The sequence below is a fragment of the Dermacentor albipictus genome, chromosome 1 (genome assembly GCF_038994185.2).
Source record: "Dermacentor albipictus isolate Rhodes 1998 colony chromosome 1, USDA_Dalb.pri_finalv2, whole genome shotgun sequence".
Lineage (NCBI taxonomy): Eukaryota > Metazoa > Arthropoda > Arachnida > Ixodida > Ixodidae > Dermacentor > Dermacentor albipictus.
The window spans coordinates 480200944-480225485 of record NC_091821.1 but is presented as its reverse complement, the minus strand read 5'-3'; the positions used below and the strand labels follow the sequence as shown (position 1 = coordinate 480225485).

Genomic DNA, 24542 nt, shown 5'->3' with positions numbered 1-24542 from the left:
CATCATGTGACCAAGACGGCCACGTGATTCGTGATGCCGGGCAGCATGCAGCGGGCGGCCGGGCGAGCCGGGCATATTTGCATCACCGCACTCGCGTTTCGCTGTGGTGTGTTTGCGGCTGTTTTGAGTGTGCTGCCGCTGCCCTTTGTCATGTAAGTGTTTTTGCTGTAAAGAAAACGATATTCTGTGATTAGTTTGGGTTGTGCGATATGTTTGTGTGGTTTTAATTTGGAAATCAGTAGTGTTTTGAATTGCCATGTGACCAAGGCGTCCACGTTACTCGTGAAGCCGGGCTTAGTTGCGTTATCACACCCGCATGGCACTATGGTCTGTTTGCGACTGTTCTGAATGTGCTGCCGCTGCCCTTTGTCATGTAAGTGTTGCAGTGTTTTGCCGTCAAGAAAACGACAGTCTATGATTAGTTTGGGTTGTGCGATCTGTTTGTGTAGTTTTAATTTGGAAATCAGTAGTGTTTTCAATTGGAGGGCGACGAGTGGAGGGCACTAATCAGCTCTTCAAGTTTATTGTCATGTTATGTGAGGCGCCTTTTCACTGACGCTGTGATTAAGGCGTTAAGGGCAGTATAAGGACGAAAGTTAGAGGGACGAAATCGTGCCTGTGTGTCCCTAGCGTCGGTATCGGCCGCTATGCGCGATCCTGACAAGAAAGCATTTTGCAGAATGCGAAGAAAGGCGGCGAAATCGCTGTCTGTGCGCACCTTGCCGATCTCCGCAATAGAGCCGTCATCGTGGTATTTTAGTCTCCTGTTTAGCAAGAGTGTTGCAGACAAGAGAACTGGTTCAAACAGGCTTTTTTGTGTGTGATTCAGTACTAGTACGGTATCCCAAAAGGTGAGGTCAGGTGCTCGCCCTATTTTCTTCCCTCGCGCTACAGCGCACTGACAGAATTTTGCGCGCACCACATATACCATGCTTATATCGTTTACGCTTCAGGTTCTCGATTGTGTTTTCGCCCCCTTTACCCACGTGAGTGGTATTTCATGGTCTTACGGGGTACCACGTGTGTCCATATATTGTGTCCAATATATGAAGCGGCCAAATTCGATTTTATTTGACGTCTCAAATGGTAGTAATGTATTGAGTCCCTTGTAGCTTTGTGCTTGTTACCAATTTTACTACTTGGCGAATGGATACAGAACGTACGCTGCATAACTCACTTGTGGATACTGCGTACGTGAATCGGGTATGCCCTTGGTATAAAATAACTTGTATGCTTTAGGTAGTAGGGTTGTTTGCAGTTTGAGACATGTGTCGGAATGTACGCTGTGCGCCCTTCGCGCTTAGTCAGCGGCCTGCCGAGTTCGTGCGGGTGCCATGTGTGCACATGGAGTTTGGGAAGCGCTCGCGCGTTTTTTTTTTTATATGTGTTCTGTTCGCGCGCTTCGCACAACAGGGCATGCCGCAGTTCTTTGTCCTTGCGCAACAGATTTTCTTAGCGTACGTCTGTGCATTATTTGATACCGATTTCACACGGGGCTCTTTTAACCGCTATCCAGTTCGTTACAAGTCGAATTTCTCGGTCGTGATTGGCTCCTTTGCGCAAGCTACGAGAGTGAGCCAGTCGCATCGATAATTTCAATCTGGATCGGGCTTGATCGCGATCGAGAGTGGTCGTGTGACACCGGTTTTACACATGGCTCCCACATAGGGAACACTTTAAATTCAATGATACTGAGTGAAGAGCAAGTGCACATATATGCCAGTGGTGGTATGTGGGCATGTCTTTCTGGTGAAGCCAATACTTGTGCATTCAAAACATTTCAACTACCAACGTAGTGCATCAATGTGTCTACTTCGACAAAATGGAGCACCAGTGCAGATATCTGAGCATACCTGTCCAGGGCAGCAAGTGTGTCTACATTGAAACCACTACCAGCATGTGCGGCAGTTCTATTTCCAGCGGGACTGCAGAATAATCAGTAGGGTGCTCTCAAGCTGTTTGGACTATAAAGCTCTGCCTGGACTGTGTGCCAAATATTTTTGGACGCGAAAGTGGGGGTGAATTGGTAAACATCAATGGAACTGTGCCTGGACTTTGTGGCAAATGTTTTTGGATGTGAAAGTGTGGGTGAACTGGCAAAGACTTTGCTCTGGGCTACATGTGTTAAATGTTTTTCTCATTCAGAGTGCTTCCTTTTACTTTAGGATAGTAGAGATGTGTACAAAGTGTGACATGTCAGTGTGCTAAATGTATTTGCTGGTTTGCAAATTATTCGTTGGAACTTTGTTTTTGCCAGAGAGGTACAATTTTGCCTCTTGTACAGGGCGTTTTAGATAAAACACTTACTATTTATTATGACCATTGCTTCCTTTGTTACACAAATGCAGCTTCCATTGCATTCCAGTTTATTACCATGTTTATGTAAGTTTCTAATATGAGGCTTGCATATTCATTTCTCACGTTCTGGAGTGGCAAGGTGCAGCATTACTGTCTCATCGTTCACTGTACTACAGTAGTGTTCACTTGTTACACTGAATCCCCCGTTTAAGTATTCAGTACTAATTTCACTTTATTGCTTTTTTGTTGTATGGTTATTTTTCTCGCCATTACCTTCTTTGATATATCCTAAAAGCAATATTTCCAATTTTGCATTGTTCCCATTTTTTTTATTTCTGTCACAGGATTGTTTTATGATGATATGCGGTGGTATTTCTTTTTGTGCTCTTTTCAAGCTTCTAGCGGATTGGTAACATTGCTTGGAGGCAGTTGCCATCCGATTCGTACTCTTGCATTTTTCAGTCTACTTCTTCCATTCGCTCTGATGTCACTTCTGCATAACTCTAGTCCATCTAATAGCACGTGCTCTTTACTATGATAAATTAGACACTTTAGTAAGCTCCAGGTTTTTCTGTTCATTTTTGTATGTGTACTTGGAATTTTGTTTATGTGCTAGTGAATGTTCACTTTCAGGTTCATTACGAATCCTTTCTGCGACTTTTGTCATTGTTGATGTACTTTTACTTCTATTTGCATTTCTCACACAGTTTGTTCGAACCTTGCATAAGCATTGCGTTTTAATAAAGTGTTTTTGCTTTGTCACAATGTTCTAATTTCATGCACTCTTGGCATGAAGGGCTTGGTCTGGCCACCTGCCAAGACGTGGCCATTTGTTCTTTGCAGGATGTCATTCCCATTGTGGTTGTAAGCATCGTAGCTTACTAAAGGCGGTATTAAGGATTTATTATTCCTAACAGACTCACTTTCGTGCGACTTGGTAGAGGATGCGCCGGCCATGTGGGGAACAGTGCTTGGCACTGCGCCATGGCTCTTACAGTCAACACCGACGCTTCTACTCATCTGGGGAGCGATTGGAGATTGTTGTTCGAAACGCCCGATCAGTTTCACCTCACGCGATTGGCCTAGGCCGTGCCAACGGGTGCGGCTGACGACGTCTGCGCGGCATAGGCCAGTCGCGTGAGGCGAAACTAAACGCGTGTTTTGAACAACGATGTCTGATCGCGCCCGTCACCCACGAAAATTAGCTTCAGATGATCGTAAACCTTTCAAGACCGCTTCTAGACCAGCTTTTTGATAACGTCCTAAAAACGTTTAGAAATTGGTTACGAATAGTTTTGGCAAAGGGATTACTTGTGTCTTTCTCAATCCTATCTAGACCAGCTTTTCGAATACGTCTTGCAGACCTGTTCTAGATCGTCTCAAGAAAGTAATTAAGCCGGACATTAGCAGTGATATACGACGTTTCCCCGCCGAAGTTCTCTCATTCATGTCTTCTTTAACCCGTTTTTATCGTCTTGGATAAACGCTACGAAAACGTTACGTATCTCTTTTGTGCTACCTGGGTAGTAGTGAGCAGTAATGACTAAAAAGAAGAAGAGAAAGCAAAGAGGATAAGAGAATGAGGAAAATGATAACGGAGGCAGAGTAGGCTTTCGCCGTTAACCTCTTAAGAGAGATCTTAAGAGACCCTGTTATTTTTTAGATAATTTTTTGGGTACCCTTATTTCCATAGATGAACTATCACTGGCGGCGGAACTATAGTGTACTAGCACTTTTCTCGTTGGAACGGTAATGCCACGGGTCCTTGGTGTGAGGTTATATAAGGTGTCCCAGCTAACGTTATCCGAGCTGCTAAGAAATGCTATTTAGGGTTTTCAGACCTACGGTGTATTGGTCATAGGTCCTCTTCTCCACGAGAATAAATTTTGTGTTCTAATTATCCGAGTAATTAGTAAAGAACAACTAACATGTTCGGACGTTGTATTGGGCAGATGGCGAACTAGCTCGCACCTTTTCTTTGGAGAGTGTTACAGACGCTGCCAAGTTCGTGATTCCAGCCACATTCCCCACTTTTCAGCTTGCCACTGCAGAGTTTAGAGCGAAGGCGGAAAAAACTGATGTGGAAAAATATTACGCTTTGAAGCTGGCCAGGTAAGCCATCTCTCATTTTCTTCTGCGTTTTGGGCATTGTCTGCGGGCTTCGAAAAATTATCCGCAAATATAACGATCGTGTGAGTGTCTCAAGATAAAACTACAACACTCGCTCTCACCGGGTGTCCTCTTTGTGTCCGAACTTGTGTATGGTCGCAAACGTGTACAAAGCTTCACGGTGAACGCGTTCGGTACGTTCTGCGCAAAGTGGCCCGCAGTGAGGAGCAGTGCTTGATTCGGTGAGCTCACATATCCCTGAAGAGTTTGTTGCGCTGCCTTCTCCCTCTTTTTATAAGGATGTGGACGATCCGTGCAAGCAATGGGTGGAGAAACTCCCGGAGCAATTGCATCGAGAAACGTCTCGGACGCCAACGCAAGGAACGACAGGAAAGATGATGTTGCCAGAGTTTAGTTTGTGACTTCCCTGTGCATTCAAGACGCCGTTTTGCAAGACAGACTATGCAAAACATGATTCGGAGGTACATCTAGCTCTGCGGAAAATGTGAAGGAAACTGTAAATGAAAGACACTGTCTTTTCTCTCTCTGCCCTCTTCCCGAACAGCAAACACGCCAATAACACTGCTGAGATTTGGGCTTATTGATACGTCATTATGAAATCCCTTTCTGTGTAGCGCAACCAGTATACATGAACTCAAAAGACGAACGAGACAGACACACAGCGCTGTGTCTGTCTTTTTCCTATGCGTCCATGTGATGCAGTGCACTGCACTGAAAAACAACAATGCGTTCAGTAGACGGCCCGAGAGCCTCCTGAATGCGGATAACACCCCAATGCCGCACACTTCCCGGGGTACTTGCCCAAGTTCATCGTGAAAGTTTTTTATAAGGCTTTTCTGTGCGAATCTCATCGAGTATCGTGATCATTGGTGTCCCGGCCTGGCTGTTCTCTTGCCGAATAGGCCAACCAATCCCAGCAAGTGCGCGCACCGCTGTGCTCCTTGCACCACCAGCAGTTGGCACTCGCCTCCGCCCTCACGCGGCAGCGGCGGCGCTGGCCGTGCAGGGAAGATGAAAAATCCGCGGACAATGAAACACTTCTTATGAGTGGTGAATGCGAAAGCATTATGGTCCAATCGAAGGCCGCTGAGCGGTCCTTCGAGTTATGAACTCCTCGCGGGCAATCGAGCGTGTTGAGACGCTTGGCAAACGCCTCGTAGATAAGGCCGGGACAATTCGATCCGTGAGGTCATGCTACCTTGTCCGACTGCGATAAAATCTAATGGGGACGCTGCCGAGTAAGCAGCAGTGAGTTTGACCTTACCGATTTCGTCACGCCACCCTTGGAAATGGAAATTTCGACCCAAGTACATCATGTCATAAAGCAGAGTGCGCACGCCTTCTATCTAGGAGTCGCTGCTTTACCCCTGCAGTTCGTAAGACACTAGACTTCCGAGCGTGGGTTCGTAAGTTCTAAACTCACTACTCCTGACGTTTTAGGGCGCAGAACATAAGCGCCTATTCCTGCGCTGAGCGTCGGCATGCCTCGGCGTCCGCGTAAACGAGCAGAGCCAAGGATGGAAAAGCGAACGTCGAGTGCAGAGGATGATGCAAAGTGGAGAGCGCGAGGAGAAAAGCGGAGGAGGCTACACTGAAAGCATGAGGCGGGAAGTGGAGCAGGAGTGTATAGACGAGAAAACCATGGCCAGGCGGCGCTACTGCGCCTCCTGACAGCGCCCCAATGTGGAAACGCCAAGCAGCGCGGTCGCGTCGTGGCGCAGTCTCCGCTTTCTTTACATTGTGTCGTCCGCGCTTTTCTTCGCTACTCGTTCTCACGGCGCTCCGTTTTCGACGGCGGCAGATCGCCTGCTTGCGCAGCAGCGATGCAAAGATTGCCGTGCGGTTTCAAGAAGGTTGCCGACGCCGACAGCTTTTTTTCGTGGCGGCAACCTCACGATAGGGGAGCGTTTGCTTCCTAACGTGTACGGCGTTAAACAAATTGTGGACGGTGATGTGAGAGTGAAAGCCAAGTGCGTGTCACAGGTGTCCGACAAGATCGTAGACGACGTCGATTTAGAGGTACTCACCATGTTCAGAAATTTAGCCACATTTATTTCAATTACAACATAAGTCACACTGGCAGCAGCAACTTCTATTGTCATACTACCCGATGACTGCAGATCCATTGGGCTGCTTCTTGACAGTTCCGTCACTTCACCAAGACATGTTCTGGAGTCTGTTTCACACGTATCTTGCTGCTGCTCAAGAGCTGTGTCGCTGCAGTACAAAAGCACATGTCCCGGTGGTGCTGACTGCTGAGAAGACTGTTGTGATTTCCGTTGGTCTGTTTCGCGCCGCTTCCATCTGCATCGCATATAAATGAAACAGTATGTGTGCCTATTTGTTGTGGGGATTAAATTACTCCGAATAATCCGTTTGGAAAGGTAACGTTCCTGTGATTGTGTGCATATATTATTCTACAAGAGTGGTACCACTACAAGTTATGATACTTGCACACTTAGATACTTAGAAAGCATGGGTAAACAACAAACATAACGCGCACGTCTCGAGCGGCTGCTTTCCGATCTGCCGCTTCCCAACGCACGCGACGACCGTGGCTTGCATTAAATACCGTCTGCTACCACACAAAAGTAGCGCGCTGCCCCTTCCGTTACCTGCACAACTAGTAATTTCAGTTGCAGCGTTTGGAAAAAGGAAATAATTCTCTTGAGCTCGTCCATGCCGATGGCGAGGGAACGCACAGTGCAATCAAATAAATTCGGGGGTTCTAAGTTCCAAAACCATGCCAAAACCACAAAATCATTATCAGGCCCGCGGTAATGGGGAGTCTCAGGAATAATTTTAAACTCTGGGGGTTCTTTTACGTGCACAAAAATCAAAGCACGAGGTAACAAGGGTGTTCTCGCATTTTCCCCCTATCGAAATGAGCCCGCCATGGCTGGGAATCGAGCACGCGTTGTAGAGCTTAGCGGCGCAACATGCATGCATTTACCGCTAACAAACGGCGCATGCCACCACAATTCAACAACGCGACACGACTAAACAAACGGCCGCGCACTAAAAACAGGCATATGACTATTCCGCTTTCAAGATATTACACGCGAATGCGACAGTATGAAACTTACTTGACTCGGCGCACTGCAGTTATCCATGCTTGTCGTCTGTCTTCGTACCACTTCCCAGGAAATCTGTAGAACTTCACGGGTGGCGTACGACCTTTCGTGTTTTTGGGGTTGCTGTAGCAATCAACAACACATCAGTATTGCGTGCCACCTTTCCTGGCTGATGAGGTCGCACTCGGCATCGCGAAAACCACGCGCACGAGCGCTCCCGCCGTACAGAACACGGGCGCGTGCTAGCGCAGCGACGACCATCGAAACTTCCATCCCTCCGCTAGGGGAGCATTCGGCGCTGGTGCCGCGCGGGCAAACTTTAGGTTGCCTCGTCTATGAAGCTAGCCCACTGCGCGGACGCTACCGCGCAAAACGCGCAAGGGCGTGTACGCGACGTTCTGCACACAAATCGCGCTGGATGATCGGAGTCAAGCCGGAGCGGCTAGCTTCAAAGGAGCGGTATATGTTCTCACTCGTACAGGCACTCTCACACTCGCATCGCTCTCGGCGTGTCTTTAGGTCATTCCTTCTGCTGGACTTCTACCCAAAGATTCGATATCTGCTTGGTATCGGCTATGCACTGTCGCGTGTCTTTGGTTCTGCGAGAGAGCCGGGAATATTTTCCCCGCTCTGAAACATCGTTGTGCATGCTTTAGCTAACTTATACCGCAGCAACACATTTCTTGCTTTTCGCGACGGCACTCGTAAAGAGTCGCAAATTTTTACTTGCCAGTATAGTGTGTACTTCTATTTCGTGCGCAGTTATGTGCGGTGTGTGGCAGACTCTGAATCCGCGTAATCTCATTTTCTGTCCACATTCCCTTCTCACAGGTTACGCATGCAGCAAATTCCCAGGTGCTAAAGTGTTCTACGTCAAAAGCACCTTGGCGTCGTGCAAGAGACACCCGTTGATATGTGGCTGATTCAATAGCAAGCTCGCGTCTCTGTTGGCACTCCCCATCAAGTGGGATTTTCAACTATTTTTCGTGCTGCTTGGTGGTGTACTAGCTGCCACACGGACGCTGTGAAGGCTTACTTTCGATTTGATCTGGCGTTTAGTAGTAAAGGATGGGCTACCTTTTGAAGGGAGGCATTTATTTTGTTTGTGAGAATGTTTACCAGCCTAACCAAGTGATACGTGCGCACTGTAAACAGCAGCACGAACAGAGACGGACGACGAAATAGGTAGGAGCACACACGAGCGCAAGCTCTACTAAAAGTTGACTTTTATTATTATTATTATTATTGTTTTGCACACATATACACATATACACAGGTAACAGGAAAGGATAAAGCGAGGAGCACGCTGGCAACTGCCACCGGAAGGGGCACAACGCCTGCCTACTCTTCTGAAGGTAGGCGACAGCAACACAGAAATGGAAGATAGGAAGGAGGGGAGGAAAAAGGAAAGGACAAATCTAAAGACCAAAGTAGAATACTGCAACAGGACAAATCTAAAGACTAAAGTAGAACTCTGCAGCCGGAATTAAAGTGACGCCGCGTCGAATAGCCTCCACAATTATCAGCCACGTCCATGGCTAGTTCGCTATGCGGCTGATTGTGTTCTCCATGATGAGACGCCAAGTGAAGCTGCACGTAATCACCGTTTCACGTAATCACCTGCACGTAATCACCGGTTCACAATATACACTACAAGGTGTTTGAACCCGCCACCTCCCATCTTCGAAGGAAGAAGCGTTAGGGTACAGTACTGATCACACACAGTAGGGCCGGTCACTAAAGGTCACGCTACAACTGAATGTCGAATGTTCATGCTACAAACGTGAACCTAAGTTAGTTAGGTCTATAAAGGTTAGTAGGGCGCGATGGGCCTGATCACGTTTAGATGCACAGCCACTGGGGTATAAACATTCCTCGAGTGTCGCACACCGCAGGCCAAGGAGATGATAGTTTCTCACTAGTGACATGCGCTGCGCACTGAAAGCGCGACACTCAAGTATAAGGTGCTGAAGTGTCTCGTAAAAGCCACAAGACGTACACAATGGACTTTCCGCACGCCCTTGTCTGTATAAACGTTCGTGCACGTTCCCGCAACCAACCCTCAGCTTGAGCAGTTGTGCTCTAGCGCGACGAGGCAAGCCTCGACCACGAACACGGGGCGGGAACGTTCCATTTGCGACGCGCTGATCTGGATGCTGCTTGAATAGGTGGCGACGAATCAGCAGACGAGCGTCATCAAGCTTGCACGTAATTTCTGGGCAGTCACAGTTGTTATGAACGCAACTTGAAGCGAGCCGATCAGCCGCTTCATTTCCGGCGATTCCTACGTGTGAAGGTATCCATTGAGCAACGAGACATACCCCACGTGATGTAATTTTGCTCGCAGAGTCATTAATGCTGCGCACAAGTGGACAATCAAGCTCACTGCGTTGTAACCTGCTAAGGACAGCACGGGAGTCCGTAAAGATGACAACCATCGATGTAATCAACTCCTCTTGCACGTATTTCAGTGCAACATTAATCGCTGCTAGTTCCGCAGTTGTTGACGAAGTTGGATGAGGTATGTGAAAGATACGTCGTACTTCTGTTGAAGGGCAGTAAAAAGCTGCAGAGGCGCCTTGACCGTCGTTGTGTACAGATGCATCCGTGAAAACTTGAAGATAATCTGGAAACTTTTCGAACAAGTGAGACTGAGCCAATTGAAATATTGCCGAAACAGCCATATCAGACTTTTTGTGCATGTCAGGGATTGTGAGGAAAATGGGGAATACGTGTTTCGTGATACCTTTTGGAGGCGGAGACGTATCTGAAGCAGCATGTGCAGAAATGGTAGTGATATCCATAAATAATGCCGCCATTTTTCCCATGCGAGAAAATGGGCGGTGAATCAGACAATCAAGGAGCGATTGACCATTCGATGCGCGGTGCAGACGCTCAATGTGATACAGAGCTCTCTGATCTGCTTGCAGCCTCAGGGGTAACTGATGCGCTTCAGTAAGTAATGCAATAGATTGCGCCTCACGAGGTAACCCAAGCATTAGTCGAAGGGCAACGCGATGATCTCGCTCCAGTTGGGCCATCAAACTAGGTGGTATGTTCAAAATTGGTAGTGCGTACAGCATGCCTGAGAGTACAGATGACTGGTACACCTGAAGAGCCGTTGTTTGATGACAGAGGTATTAAAGACAGTGGTCAACTTGACAAAGGTAAAAATTCGTGCATGCGTGGCAGAAACAGCCACTTGCGACCAGAAAAATATGAAAAAGCCATGTCATGTAGAACAAACGTGCGTGAAAAACGAGAAATATCGGACAAATCTTTCGAAAAAGCGAAAGATTTGTCCGATAAGTGATACTACCCAACGAGAAATACTCTTTTGAGAAATGCAACTTTTTCCCACTATGGGCAACAGATAACTTGGTTAGGCATTTGTTTCGTTTGTGATCAATAAGTATTGCTTCTGGAACTCCTCTGGTGTTGCGGTATAGAGCAGAAAAAACGTTTGTTTCATCACAAAGACCAGAACGCAAGAGAACTTATGGAAGCAGTATTTATTGATCACGAAGAAAAATTCATAAGCAAGATTTCTGTGACCCTTAGTGGGAAACAGTTGCTGCAGTACTTCTCGTTAATATCACTTATAGGACAAACCTTTCACTTATCATGTGTTGTTAGTTTTTGACGCACATGTTTATTCAACAGGACGCATTTCGCTCCTTTTTTTGTTGTGTCGGGCTGTTTCTGCTCCGCATCCATGGCTTTTTCTTTGTGAAGTTGGCCAGTGTGTTTAAAATCTTTGTATTCACGAATAATGTTCTAGTTGAGTCAGCGTTAATGTGTGTTTCTACCTAAATTCATCCTTCTCGTCTCTGTTTGAGTGGTTGTCAAATATAAATGTGCACGGAATTGGCGAAGTGTCCATAGAATTGATACATGAAGTTATTTGCGCTGTTTATTCAGGAAGAACGCTATAGGGTCTTACCTCCTCTTTGTTTTTAACACTGAGTACATTTTTCTAGTTCAACTTCAAGGAGTCCCCTGAGGAAGCCAATAAGAGTGATGGTAACTTCCTTTGTGCGTAAGGTTTATAAATTTCATCCATTCAAGGCATGACATGGCACCTGCCTAATTGTAGGTTGCAAGCATTCGTAGTAAGATCTACTTTTCGGTTGTCATGACGCTTCTTTGTACTGTGCTGCATTCTCCAGGCACATGAAACTTTTTGATGCTCTAAGTCCATGCATTCATTTTCTATATGTTGGAGCGAAAATTGTTAGCTTAAATATGCATATATATTACTTTCCTTGTAATTTTTTTCAGCATGGTTGCTGTAGCTCCCTTTGTCTTTCAGTTACTGCTTTGTCCCAATTTTTATGCAACCTTTATATATTTTATGCAGCAAAATTCTGGTGCTATTTTAATATTTTAATATTTTTACCTGCGAAATTGAGGTAATTGGTGTTTCGTATATGCATTTATTAGCGTTTTTCACTGTCTCACCAATCTGGCTGTCGAGTCATTGGAACCTTTTCTCATTCTTTATGACTATTTTTGGGGTACTTGATACTGAAAGTGCAGGGGACCATTTATTTGGCTGTTTGGAATTGTGTTAGCCGTGTGGTACTACCAATTTTCTGTGCTCAATAATTATTTTTTCTCTTATCCTTCAAGGTATTAGCCTTGCCTTATCTCTTTATTGACTGAGGTACTACTTAGTAGCTGGGTATAGGGAAAAAGGCCGCAGAAAGTGCTCTAATTAGCTTTGCACAAGTACAGAAACAACCTGAAAATGACATCACTAAATTGAGGAAATGCCACCAACAAAATCTTCTGCACCCCAAATTAACATAATCAAATGGGGTACTGTTTGTTCTTGACTTGTGCCAAGGAGATAAGCTGCATTCATTACACAAAAGTTCTACAAGTTTATTTCTGAAGAAAGCAAACCTGGCTAGTGAGAAACTTATGATTCAGGTGTTCACCATGGTCGACAACTTTCTAAATGATGTCTCGTCAATTAATAGATGTTGAGTGATGTTATTTTATAAAATAATTGGGCAACATGAAAATATATACATCTCGAAGACAAAGCTCAGGCACGTCTACTTTGGTACTTCAATAAATTTTAATCGCGGTGAAAGACGTGTGCTAAAGGTTGTATATATTTACGGGGAGTCATTTGTTTCATGTCTGGTATTTTGTCTTCTCACAGTCAGCCGTAGCTCTTCCTGTGATGTGTCACTGTGCGAAAAATTTTAATGTAACATATTCAGATGTCTTAGATTGTGCGATGGCAGATGTGTATTCACACGCAAGCAGCTTCAATGTTCATGTGCTCAAAGTTGGTTGTTACAAGGGTATGCTTCAGCGCTGCCTTTTGAGTCGCTTTGCCTTCTAGTCATAAACTTAAGTCGAAAGTGAAGACCACAATGATTGTTTTGATTGAATTCATACGTATAGGTTTTTTCAGATGTATTTACACTGCTAGAGTGCTGTAGGTACTAGCCTATGTCTCCAGGTTCGATGGCTTATGTACTGTAATAATGTTTCACGTGCACGAATCTTCAGTGTAAATAAAGGTACTTCAAGTTGATCAGTCTCTGCTTTGATTTTGTTTGTGTTTAGGAAAGTTATGAGCAGGCACCGGGGCATGCAATTGTGAACAGCAAAGCAATTTCAATATATGAATAAAAATCCATTAGCCCAACGAAACGTCCATCATATTTCAATGGCGTCTTCTGAAATCTCAATGCCATCTTAACTGTGCCACAATGTGCTTTTCAGTGCTGTGGCAACAATAACTCAACAACAGGTCAACAGAACTACCACAACGTCAGTTCAACGCAGAATCAATGGTAACTCAACAACCATTCAATAAAACGAACACAACGGGTCGTTTAAGCACAATGGACTTTCAATGGTAGATTAACAATTATTCAACATTGAGGTACCCAATGGTGTTTCAATTAAATTTCAGTGGCCAATATTCAAGTTTTCAACACTCAACTTAACAATTCTCACCCAAACTCAATTATTCCTCAATAAAAAACTCAACATTGACCAACGATATTTCAATGCTGCTCAATAATTTTTTTGTACGGGCGAAAAGGTTATTATTTCGTTTCGGAGTTAAACCGAATTAGTTTGGATCGGTTTTAGGTTCAAGGATAAAGTCGGCACTCCGAAACAATCGACGTTGGGCAATGTCAGCATTAGGGCGTTATCTGGGAGGGTCCGCATAAGCATCTATCTCAGGCAAGGACAGTGCTAGCGATAGCCGGTCGAGCGATCCACTAATCTAAGAGTGCTGATAAGCACTAGCAGATAAGCACCGTGGTGAAACCCAGGGCTCACGCGCTCAAGAGCTTATCGTTTTGTTTTCTAGAGCTACGACGCTTTGTTACTGAAGTTTTATCGTTCGTTTGTGTTCATTTAAGTGCGTTTTCTTGGAACAGCGGTCTGGCGTTTCGCCGAATACAATCGATGACGTGCTGCTTCAGAGATCATGCTCGGTGCCACGACTATAGCCACTGAGTATGATGTCAGAATTCATAATTTATCTAAATTCTATATAATTCTAAATTATTCTATCAAATTCGTCCGCTGTAGATTGTCTAACGGGTGCCGCTCATTACTAAAATGGATGAGATAGTTCAAGTGGCTGAGGAGTTCTATAGAGATTTATATAGTACCAGTGGCGTACACGACGAATGGAGTGGAAGAGAGAATATTCTAGAGGAATTTAACGTACTACAAGTAACGCCGCAAGAAATAAAGAAAGCCTTGGGAGCTATGCAAAGGGGGAGGGCATCTGTGGAGGATCAGGTAATAGCAGATTTGTTGAAGGATAGTGGGCAGATTCTTCTAGAAATATGGCCACCCTGTATACACAATGCCTCATGACCTCGAGCATACCGGAATCTTGGAAGACCGCCAACATAATCTTAACGTTTACTAAAGTAATCGCAAATAGAATTAGGAACACCTTAGACTTCTGTCAATCAAAGGACCAGGCAGGATTCCGTAAAGCCTACTCAACTATAGACCATATTCAGACTATCGATCAGGTGTTAGAGGAACGTGCGCAATATAAACCAACGCTTATACATAGCTTTCATTGATTATGAGAAAGCGTTTGATGCAGTCAAAACCTCAGCAATCATCAAGGCATTACGGAATGAGGGTGTACACGAGCCGTATGTAAAAATACTGAAAGATAACCACAGCGGCTCCACAGCCACCGTAGTCCTCCATAAAGAAAACAACAAAATCCCAATAAAGAAGGGCGTCAGGCAGCGAGATACGATCTCTCCAATGCTATTCACAGCATGTTTACAAGATGTATTCAGAGGCCTCGAGTGGGAAGAATTGGGGATAAAAGTTGATGGAGAATACCTTAGCAACTGGCGATTCGCTGATGATATTGCCTTGCTTAGTAACTCAGGAGACCAATTGCAATGCATGCTCACTGACCTGGAGAGGCAAAGCAGAAGGGTGGGTCTGAAAATTAAGCTGCAGAAAACTAAAGTATTGTTTAACAGTCTCGGAAGAGAACAGCAGTTTGCGAAAGGTGGCGAGGCACTGGAAGTGGTAAGGGAATACATCTACTTAGGGCAGGGAGTGACCGCGGTTCCGGATCGTGGGACTGAAATAATCAGAAGAATAAGAATGGGCTCGGGTGCGTTTGGCAGGCATGGTCAGATCATGAACAGCACGTTTCCATTATGCCTCAAGAGAAAAGTGTATAATAGCTGTGTATTACCAGTACTCACTTACGGGGCAGAAACCTGGAGGCTTACGAAAGTGGTTCTGCTTAAATTGAGGACGACGCAGCGAGCTATGGAAAGAAGAATGATAGGTGTAACCTTAATGGATAAGAATAGAGCAGAGTGGGTGAGGGGACAACCGCGAGTTAATGACATCTTAGTTGAAATAAAGAAAAATAAATGGGCATGGGTAGGGCATGTAATGAGGAGGGAAGATAACCGATGGTCATTAAGTGTTACGAACTGGTTTCCAAGAAAAACGAAGCGTAGCAGGGGCGGAAGAAAGTTAGGTGGATGGATGAGATTACGAAGTTTGCAGTGACAACATGGCCACAATTAGCACATGGCCGGGGTAGTTGGAGAAGTATTGGAGAGGTCATTGCCCTGCAGTGTTCGTAGCCAGGTTGATGATGATGATGATGATGATGATGATGATGATGAACCGCAAAGCAGGCTGGCAACGCTGAATTGTTGCAAAATGGATCGGCACCCTCAGTAACGGCACTCTCGAGGAACCTAATTCCGAATCGAAGAGAATGCTTTTCTCTACTGCAAACATAGGAGTTGGTTGCTGCAGGAAATGGAAATACGTCATGGCCGCCATGATGCGTCTTTGTTTTGCACGTGCGTTTTGTTGGTTTGCTGCTCCTTTCTATAGCGTGAGCGAATGAATTGCGGGTGCAACTCAAATTCGGCGTTCTTGCTGCAAATTTTGTTGCGGTTAACGCTTAGACATGAATGACACGCGGTGTATTACTAGCAATTTTCTCTTCATAATTCGCAAGCTTGTAACGCTCGCTTAACAGGTATTCGTTGGTAAATCTAAAAATCTTGACATCTGTGCAGGTACAATTCGCCCAAAGTGGACTCAATGGACGCGGTGGCCTTCCGGTCCTTGTATTTGAACCATCGGTCCGAAAAGATATACGTTCACTGCAGTCCTTGCTGCTTTGAAGGGAACCACACTCGCTTTCTGGAAGGCATCCACGTCACCTTCATCCCCGCAGTTTTCCCCACTGAGATTTTCGGCATTCTCATAAAGGTAAATGAATGCGCTTCCGCCAGACAGCATGGGGAAGAACGATAGTGGTGGTTAAGGTTATCCCATACGGTGCCACGTACCCATACACATACAGTAGCACATAGTGCCACTCTACATATAGTGGCACGTACCTGCTACAAGGGATTGGCTGAGACGTGGGTTATGCAATAATAAAACAAATTGTATGCAATGGCAGTAAAAGCCCTAATAGGAATGACAACGCCAGCGCAATAATATTTGCATGAATAGGTAGCTAAGTAGAGGAAGAATAAAAACGTGTTGTTTCTCAATTGGTCCGCAATAAGAAAACCAGGAGGAATCCAAAGCTGGATAGGGGGGAGGTAAGAATGCGAGAGAAACAAACCAGGATTTATCGAAAATGAAGAATGTAATCCCGGTATCTGCATAACAATTTCAAGAAAAATAAAAAACAATAAAAAAGTAGTACTACACTAATCATGGTATTTTCTTTAACATTGACAAAAAATCATGAGAGATTCCACTCTGTGAAGGTGGATGACCAGCGAAGCTGTGTAGCACACGAGCAAGAGGTGACACAAAATTTTTAAATAAGGTACGAGGGCATTTATTGTCTTGACCGGTGGTCATCATGACGAAAGGTACGAACACACATTTTTTTTACTCATCCGCGATCATTCGTATTACGCATTTGTTATATACATTCATATTTTCATTTCGCTGTACACTGAGGCATAGAATCGGGGGCCGAAATTCCCGCACCGACTGGCAGTGGGCCAGTGCCGTCAGCGCCTTCGCAGAGGGTGGGGCAGTATGGGAACGCCGCCATGATGAGCACCATCGGAGGTAGCTGTGGTAGAAGACTACGACGAACGCGCAGGCTCTGGCACGAGCCATTGCTGATGATGGTATATTTTGCTCACACAGATTTCTTGACGCACACAAAAAATGCATGGAACCATAGCCATAAATAGCTTCGCTGTAAAATGGAGAAGCAATTGAGAGCCATTAGTCCGCTACGGGCAGTTGTTTCTTTTATTTTATTTACAAAACCTTGTTTAGCCATTCATAGAAAAAACTGCAATTTATTTTACCCCACGGGCGAGGTGAAGATAACTTTAATAAATAATTGCGTGATTCATGACGAAAACTGTGACGTCGACATCAGTTAGGCCTATTAGACACCAAATTCCTCCCCAATGTCTTATGTTTAAGAACAAAGATAATACCAAATTTTACGCGTGCCCTTCCAAGGACAGACGCGCGTATAGACGATAACATCCTGCCCCTTCTTTTATGTAACGACGGGAAACGGTTAGTGCGTACATAGACTGGACATGAAGGTATATATAAAAATGCGAATGAACAACGAAGTGTTTTCGAAATGTTATTTATTAAAATGTATAAATCAACAGGTTCGAGTTTGAAACTCTCTTATTCAGACCGACATTTGCACCCGAAGTTTCAACTTTACAAGGCGATCATGACAAAGCGCTGTTGAAAAAGCCTTGGAGGAGTGATTGAGCATCGTCGATTTGTGAAGCCATAATACCGGCTCCTCTAACCATTTTCAGAAAGGAACTTTCTCTCGGAGCAACCCGCTGGCGAAAATAAATTTCAGTTGTTAATACGCTTCCTTGTACAAATTCCTTGTTCCCACTGACGCCATGCCCGTTGAACACGTTTGGTCAGAGCTGACGCTCACGCGGGAATCTGGTCTCGCATTATGAGTAGGAGCACCATCAGAAAGTCCGCCACTGAATGATACCGGTGTCATCAGGAACTTTTGCCATTGCAATTAGGGCCGATCGAGATCTCAATCCGAAGTGCCTCTTATGGCCGGGTGGTATAAAGTTTGTAAACAGGGATAAAGTGCCTCAGACAGGCTGGGTAAGATAGGACGCCTGCAGTTCTTGTGAAGTACAAAGTTCAACAAACCGTAAAAAAAAATCGACCTCATGTTCATTGGTATCAGCGGCGCATACATGGTATCGGTTATTACCCACTTCAGGTAAAGAACAATCGTATGTGTTGCCGCATTGCACACCTTTCTTCGTTTGTTTCTTTTTTTCTTTATTTTTTTCTTTCTTTCCTGCTTCAGCCCTCGACAGCTGGCGCGGCTGATAACCCTGCATGTGCTTACCGAACCATGTTATTTTTACTGTGTTTGGGCGTCTCCCATGTCGGCTGCCAGCAGTGGCGTAGCTAGGTCGTCTGGCACCCGGGGCCAATAGCTCTTCTGTCACCCCCCCCCCCCCCCGGGGGGGGGGGTGTATTCGAGGAAGGCGAGGATATCGACAATTTTCTGGTGTCTTCAGACCTATATAACACGCCCCCCCCCCCCCTACTAGCCCCGTGCACCCGGGGCCCACGGCCCCCCGCCCCCCCCCCCCTCCCTGTTGCTACGCCACTGGCTGCCAGGAGTGGAAACAAGGAAACGACAAGGCAAAACCGAGCAAGTCTGTCACGTAGGAGGGTAAATCCCACAGCGTGTCCGGTTGCTCAGCGGTTACTCCTGCTCCGTCAACTGAACTTCCGCCTTCGGCGTTAAAAGCACAGGCGGCTGTCTTTCCCTCAGCGTCGACCGGTCATGACAGCCACTCAACGAAAGTCGGAAGGCCAGTTCACGGGAGGATGTGCTTCGATAAGGCAAGCCATAGAGGCCTCAAGCGTTTGTCTCCCTGTGGCAAAGATTCGTATCGAAGGCCCTTTCGGAGTACTGGAGACTGAAGCCGCCATCTCGGATATCTCCCGCCGCAGTATCCATATTTGTTTCTAACCAATCATTGCCTCGTCGAAATGAAGCATGATTTCCTAATTCGCAATGGTCATCTCGAGTGTCTGCTGGTCTGGCGGAAGCCCCACAGTGTTTTCAGGCCTCTTTTGTGTGTGTGTGCGACTTTAGAGGGACCCTTTCCTCGAACTGTCAAGCTCTACAGGGGAACTTCAGCGAACCAGCAACGCCCCAAAGAGAAGGACAAGCGTCTCCGATTCCCGGACCTGAGGCTTGGTATAATCGGAGGCGGGACGCCCTCGTTCTTGCAGAAGACTCGGTATAACCTGAGGCTCGATATAACCGGAGAAGGAGGGGCCCTCTTTCCACGAATCAGACTCTGTGCAGGTCACGTGACATCGACGGAAGCAAGATTCCGCCCACGATTGTAGAGAGCTTAATTAAGGGGCTCCGAAATCTACTTTCTTTGAGGTCACTTCATTCTCTTCTATTCATCTTTCATCGACCTTTGAATAAACCATGCGAGTTTCGCACTAGAACTGTTCTCGTCCTTGCCTGGTCGCCATGGTCTACCGGATGCCTCCAGCCCGCCGACAACGCCACGCTACCCCATCAGTAACGGCGGTCGAGCTTCGATAGGCAGGCGTCGCTAGAACTCGGCAGCAGTACGATACGCTACCCGGGAGTACGCAACAGTATGCACAGGAAAAGAAAGATCTCAGTCGGGCCACGGCTGTTACCTGTGTTCTAACGCTTCTTTTTTCGATCTGCAGCGTTCACGCAAGAAAATATTATTGCAACCACTTCACTGATACATCAGTGATCCCACCCCAGCTACCGTTCGTAGATTTCTCTGATGTTGCCTTGTGTTGAAATTCAGAAGGCGCTTCGTCACACAGGGTCGATGTCCTGCCTTCCTCAGAATTGTTATTTACGATAAGAATAAGTTCTGTGAGTTTGCTTCCATCAGAGGTCATGAGACCACACTCATGTTGGATGTGAATATCAAATGCAGCTTTTAATCACAGGCTGATGCGCGGCAGTGAACCAGCATCTTTCACTATCCGTGCACGGTTGTATTAGATGGGGTTGGCTAAGGGCTCCGAATTGAACCTGAGAAGTTTGCACGCGAAATGGCCCGTGCCATTGACTACTGTCCTGTTTTTTCCATAGCTGTTTCCGTATGGCTGGTTGTGTCTTGCATTGCGAGTCCTTACCATACTAACAATCAAATCATAAACATTTTTTACGTTTGAATAACGTTGTGGTTTCAAGTGGTGCTTGGCTGACGTCAGCCTCAGCTCACAAAATTCACTGTCACGTTGAAACGTGCTGTGAAGGGCTGGGCGACCAGGTATATAGTAATTTGTAAGTTGCGCAGTATGCAGGACTTTTACTCCGTCTAACACACACACACACACACAAACACACACACACACAGACACGTATATATATATATATATATATATATATATATATATATATATATATATATATGTGTGTGTGTGTGTGTGTGTGTGTGTGTGTGTGTGTGTGTGTGTGTGTGTGTGTCATGTAGAGCAACATGTAAAACTCCCGATCCAGCTTTCTGGTGCTCAATACGTGCTAATAAAAAGTGTTTTTGCGAGCTTGAAAGGAACCCACGAATACACGCTAAGTGCCTCGAGCGACGCACTTTGCGTGTGCTCGTGGGCTCCTTTCACGCTCTTAAAAACACTTCTATATAGCACGTATTTAGCACCAGAAAGCTGGATCGGGAGTTTTCCATGTTGCTCTACAATTTTCTCATTGAAGCTTTAATTCTACTGTTAGTAGTTTTGGAAGCTGGTTAATGAATGAAGACTAATTGCGCAATTAGGCGGAATGCAAAAAATAATCTGAGTATCTCCAAGCGGCTGCAAACAGCATTACCTTGGTTTTGTCCAGCTACGTGGCATTTGCATATTTCTAAATCTTGGTGCAAGGTAGCTGGGACACCCTGCATGTTATCGACGGCCATGGTCGTACGCGATGATGTAAGAAAGAACACTGGCGCAATAAAGCATCACCTGTGTTTTCCATACTGTCCACCTCCGAACGCCTCTGAAAAGAGATTTATCGAAATCGGAGATAACAGACCCGCAGAGCCTCAAACTGGAATTCGCTGATAACTTGTTTTCGCTTGTAGAAGAGGCGTGGGAAAGGGAAGCACACGCCGCAAGCATTTATCTGCCAGCGGGTCAAAATGCATAGTCATCTGGTATTGACAAACTTGTTTTTCGATTCTAGGACTTTGTGAACCAATATCACGATCTGCTTATCTGGTGTGTGTGTGTGTGTGGCAAAACTTTTATTGTACTGAGGTCCGGAGGCTCGACTTCTCAAGCCAAGGCGGGCCGCTCCCACGTTGGCACTGTCAGGCCAAGCCTTTCAGCGACATCATGGGCCCTCTGGACTGCCCTTAGTTGGTCCTGAAACAATGGGCTTTGAATCCTTTTCTCCCACTGTGTCCATTCTTCAACGAGATTGGGGAGAGTCGCGGGACACCCCGCCAGCATATGTCTGATTCCAATGATGCCATTAATATCATTGCAGTCCATCTTAATCTCCCTCTCTGGATATATTTTATTAATCGTGTACGGTGTGGGATATGTACCCGTTTGTAATAAGCGCAGTGAGACTGCCTGAGCCCTGTTCAGTTTTGAATGTGGCAATGGGAATTGTCTGCGTCCTAAATAGTAATGTTTGGTAACATAATTGTATGTTAATAAATGATCTCTAGATTCCCCGGCTTGATGGTGAACGGCTCGGTTGTGACTGTCACGGTTAGCAAGTCCTCGTGCCAAGTCATGAGCAACCTCATTGAGGTTTACCTGAGTCTCGTCCACTTTCCCCATATGCGCAGGAAACCATCGGATTTCAGTTGTCATAATCACAATGTTTTCAAAACGTTTAGCTGCAACTCCAGCTACGTAGCCTTTCTCAAAACACTTTACAGCGGATTTCGAATCACTGTAAATGAAGGCCCACTTATTACTCCTGATGGCTAGAGCAATTGCCGCTTGTGCCGCCACCGTGGGGTCCTTGGTAAAAATAGTGAGAGCGTCTTGCACCTTCCCTTGATAATTTGATACAATGGCCGTATAGGCTTCTTTACTTTTCACCCCAGGCAGCATCAGCTATGGCTGCCAGTTGGTTCTGCTGCTCTATTTCCTTCAAGAGTGCTTTAGCTCTTGCCTTTCTCCTTTCGACATTATATTCTGGATGCATGTTTCTGGGGAGAGGGTTGGTTCTGATCTTGCTCCTAACTTCAGTCATTAATTCTACTTCAGCCTCTATTGGGCTCCTTGATGTATTCAGTTCTGCACCTATTGCCTGTAATATGTTCCCGCCAGCTCGTGACTTTGTCAATCTTTCGTGTTGCACTAGTTGTTGGGCCTCCACAATTTCTTTCATTGTATTGTGCACCCCTAGACTCATGAGTTTGTCGGTTGCAGCGTTACTGGGTATCCCTAGGGCTACATTAACGAGCTTCCTGAGCATCACATGAAGTTTGTTAAGTTCTGCCTGCTTCCATTTGAATAATCCAGCCACATAGGTGAAGTGGCAGAGAGCAAAGGCATGTATTATCCTCAAAGCGCTGTCTTCTCCTAGGCCTCTGTGTCTATTGGTAATTCTCCTTAGTAACCTAATGACTTCATCTGTTTTATTCGAGATATGTGGTATTGTTCTTTAGTTAGTATTGTTTCCGTCTATGTGATACCCAAGAACCTTGATTTTTTCAACTAGCCTGATTACCAAAAGTTATTGAAAATTTGCCGCAAGCTCATCCCACACCCCACCCCTGGATTGCGGTGGTGGCCGTATACCCTGCGAGCAATCTTTACCACGTCGAATGTAATCTACAAATGTGTCTCCGAAAACGAAAACATTTACCGCAACTGTTGTTAAGTTAATGCCTTTTCGAGTGAGGCATACGCACGGCAGGGTTTTACACTATAACACTAGATAATTACGTCTCAAGGCAATTCAGTGGTTTCGAGGTAAGCTGTGCCTGCTGGCTATTCTTTGATTTGCATTGGGTGCCGATAATATTGCCGCCTTCACGCGAGAACTGTTGTCGAACTGCTATTTGCAGATTTGCTGTAAAATCAAACATAGAAAAGTTATTTCACTTTCGGGAAACAAATAGCCGACAACCTTAAAGCGAGACAAGCTCAGAGGAAGTAACAGGTATCTCAGACGAGTGAGGTACCTTTTACTTCCTCAAAGAGTACATTACGAAGGTCTAAGTTACGAATTTTAGTATAAAACCACTCGTTTCCCATATCAATTGGTGAATAATCGGTCTCCTACAAACTTCACTCAAAGGAACACTTCACAGAAGCACCTGAATAAGTTTAAATCCATAAAATATTCTGGAAGAACTGTAGTTTCATTTTCGCGGTAATAGGTTGATTAAGAAGGAAAAAGAAACTATGGTTAAAGTTTCATTCTTGAATTTCGCGCCGAAAACCCATGGCCAGTGCGTCAGCGTGACGTTATGTATAACGAAGTATTTTTATTGTTATTTTTCACTAAATATTCTAAGAAAGTGTCATAAGTTTAGCTTTTAATTGCTCTAAATTACCTTGCAATTCGCTCTAACCGCTAAAAATTTGGGTAGGTCCGAGCAGACAGCGTCAAATTTAATGACGTCATGGCTAGTAGCTTCAGAATTTTGAAGGCAGCGTCACCACCCGTCTTTCGCTTTTCATTCTTTTGTTACTGATAAAGCGTCTTCCCGCTATAAGAGCGGCTATTATTGTAATGTGGAAGGGTGATTTGACGGAATTAAACCGCAAAAAAGCGCTCATCGTTTCTGGTTTTCCTTCCTGTGTCCTCTTTTTTTTGCGTATTAAAGGGGCCCCCAACCACCCCTCAGGCTTGGTGAAATAACGTAGTCCGCGGGTAGCATACGCTGCTGTGAACACCTCAGCCAAGTTTTGCTGTCGTACGCGGTGCACGGAGCTCGGCAAGCCGATCGCGAAGTCGCCGTTCTCTCAAACCCTCTCTTCTCAACAGAAGGCCCTGTCCTGCCTCTCTTCTGGACGCTTTATTTCGTCACTCCTTTAGACCGCTGCTATTGGCTGATAGCTCACAAGAAGCTGCGGTCGGCTACATGGCCAGTGGACTCGCCGCGGGGTGCCGCCACGAGGCCACTGGCTAAGCGCACTGAGGCTCGCTGAGGACAACCGAGTTTGGCTTACTTTCAGCGCGTCGTAGGCACCAAAGACGAACGTCATGGCGTCTAGGTTAACATCCAACATGAAATTTGAACTGCACGCCACGATGACATATAGAAAGTGGAGCGTTGTAATCACGCCCCACTGCGCCGTAGCCTTCGCAGTGCGAGGCATTGAAGCAAGAACGGGAGCAAAGCAGAGGCTGTATTTTATTGACAATAACTACGATTCTGCTGAATGCACTGAAGTATATTTTTTTTTGCAGCAAGGTATTTCTGAAATAGCCTATTTTCACTCCAAATGCCTTTCTCCAGTTCGATAAAAAGCGGTCCAGGCCCCTTATATCCATGTCGT

The 24542-nt window shown here is 45.6% G+C and overlaps 1 protein-coding gene across 1 annotated transcript in view; it reads left to right on the top strand.

Annotated features, from left to right (window-relative positions):
• Positions 1-301: 301 nt before the first annotated feature.
• The window catches only part of LOC135901439 (beta-hexosaminidase subunit alpha-like), an 86392-nt gene continuing 62151 nt past the window's right edge, over positions 302-24542 (top strand). The window contains exons 1-2 of the mRNA XM_070532536.1: positions 302-373; positions 4337-4410. Coding sequence (XP_070388637.1) covers positions 317-373; positions 4337-4410 — 131 coding nt within the window. The 5' untranslated portion in view covers positions 302-316. The remainder of the gene's footprint in view (positions 374-4336; positions 4411-24542) is intronic.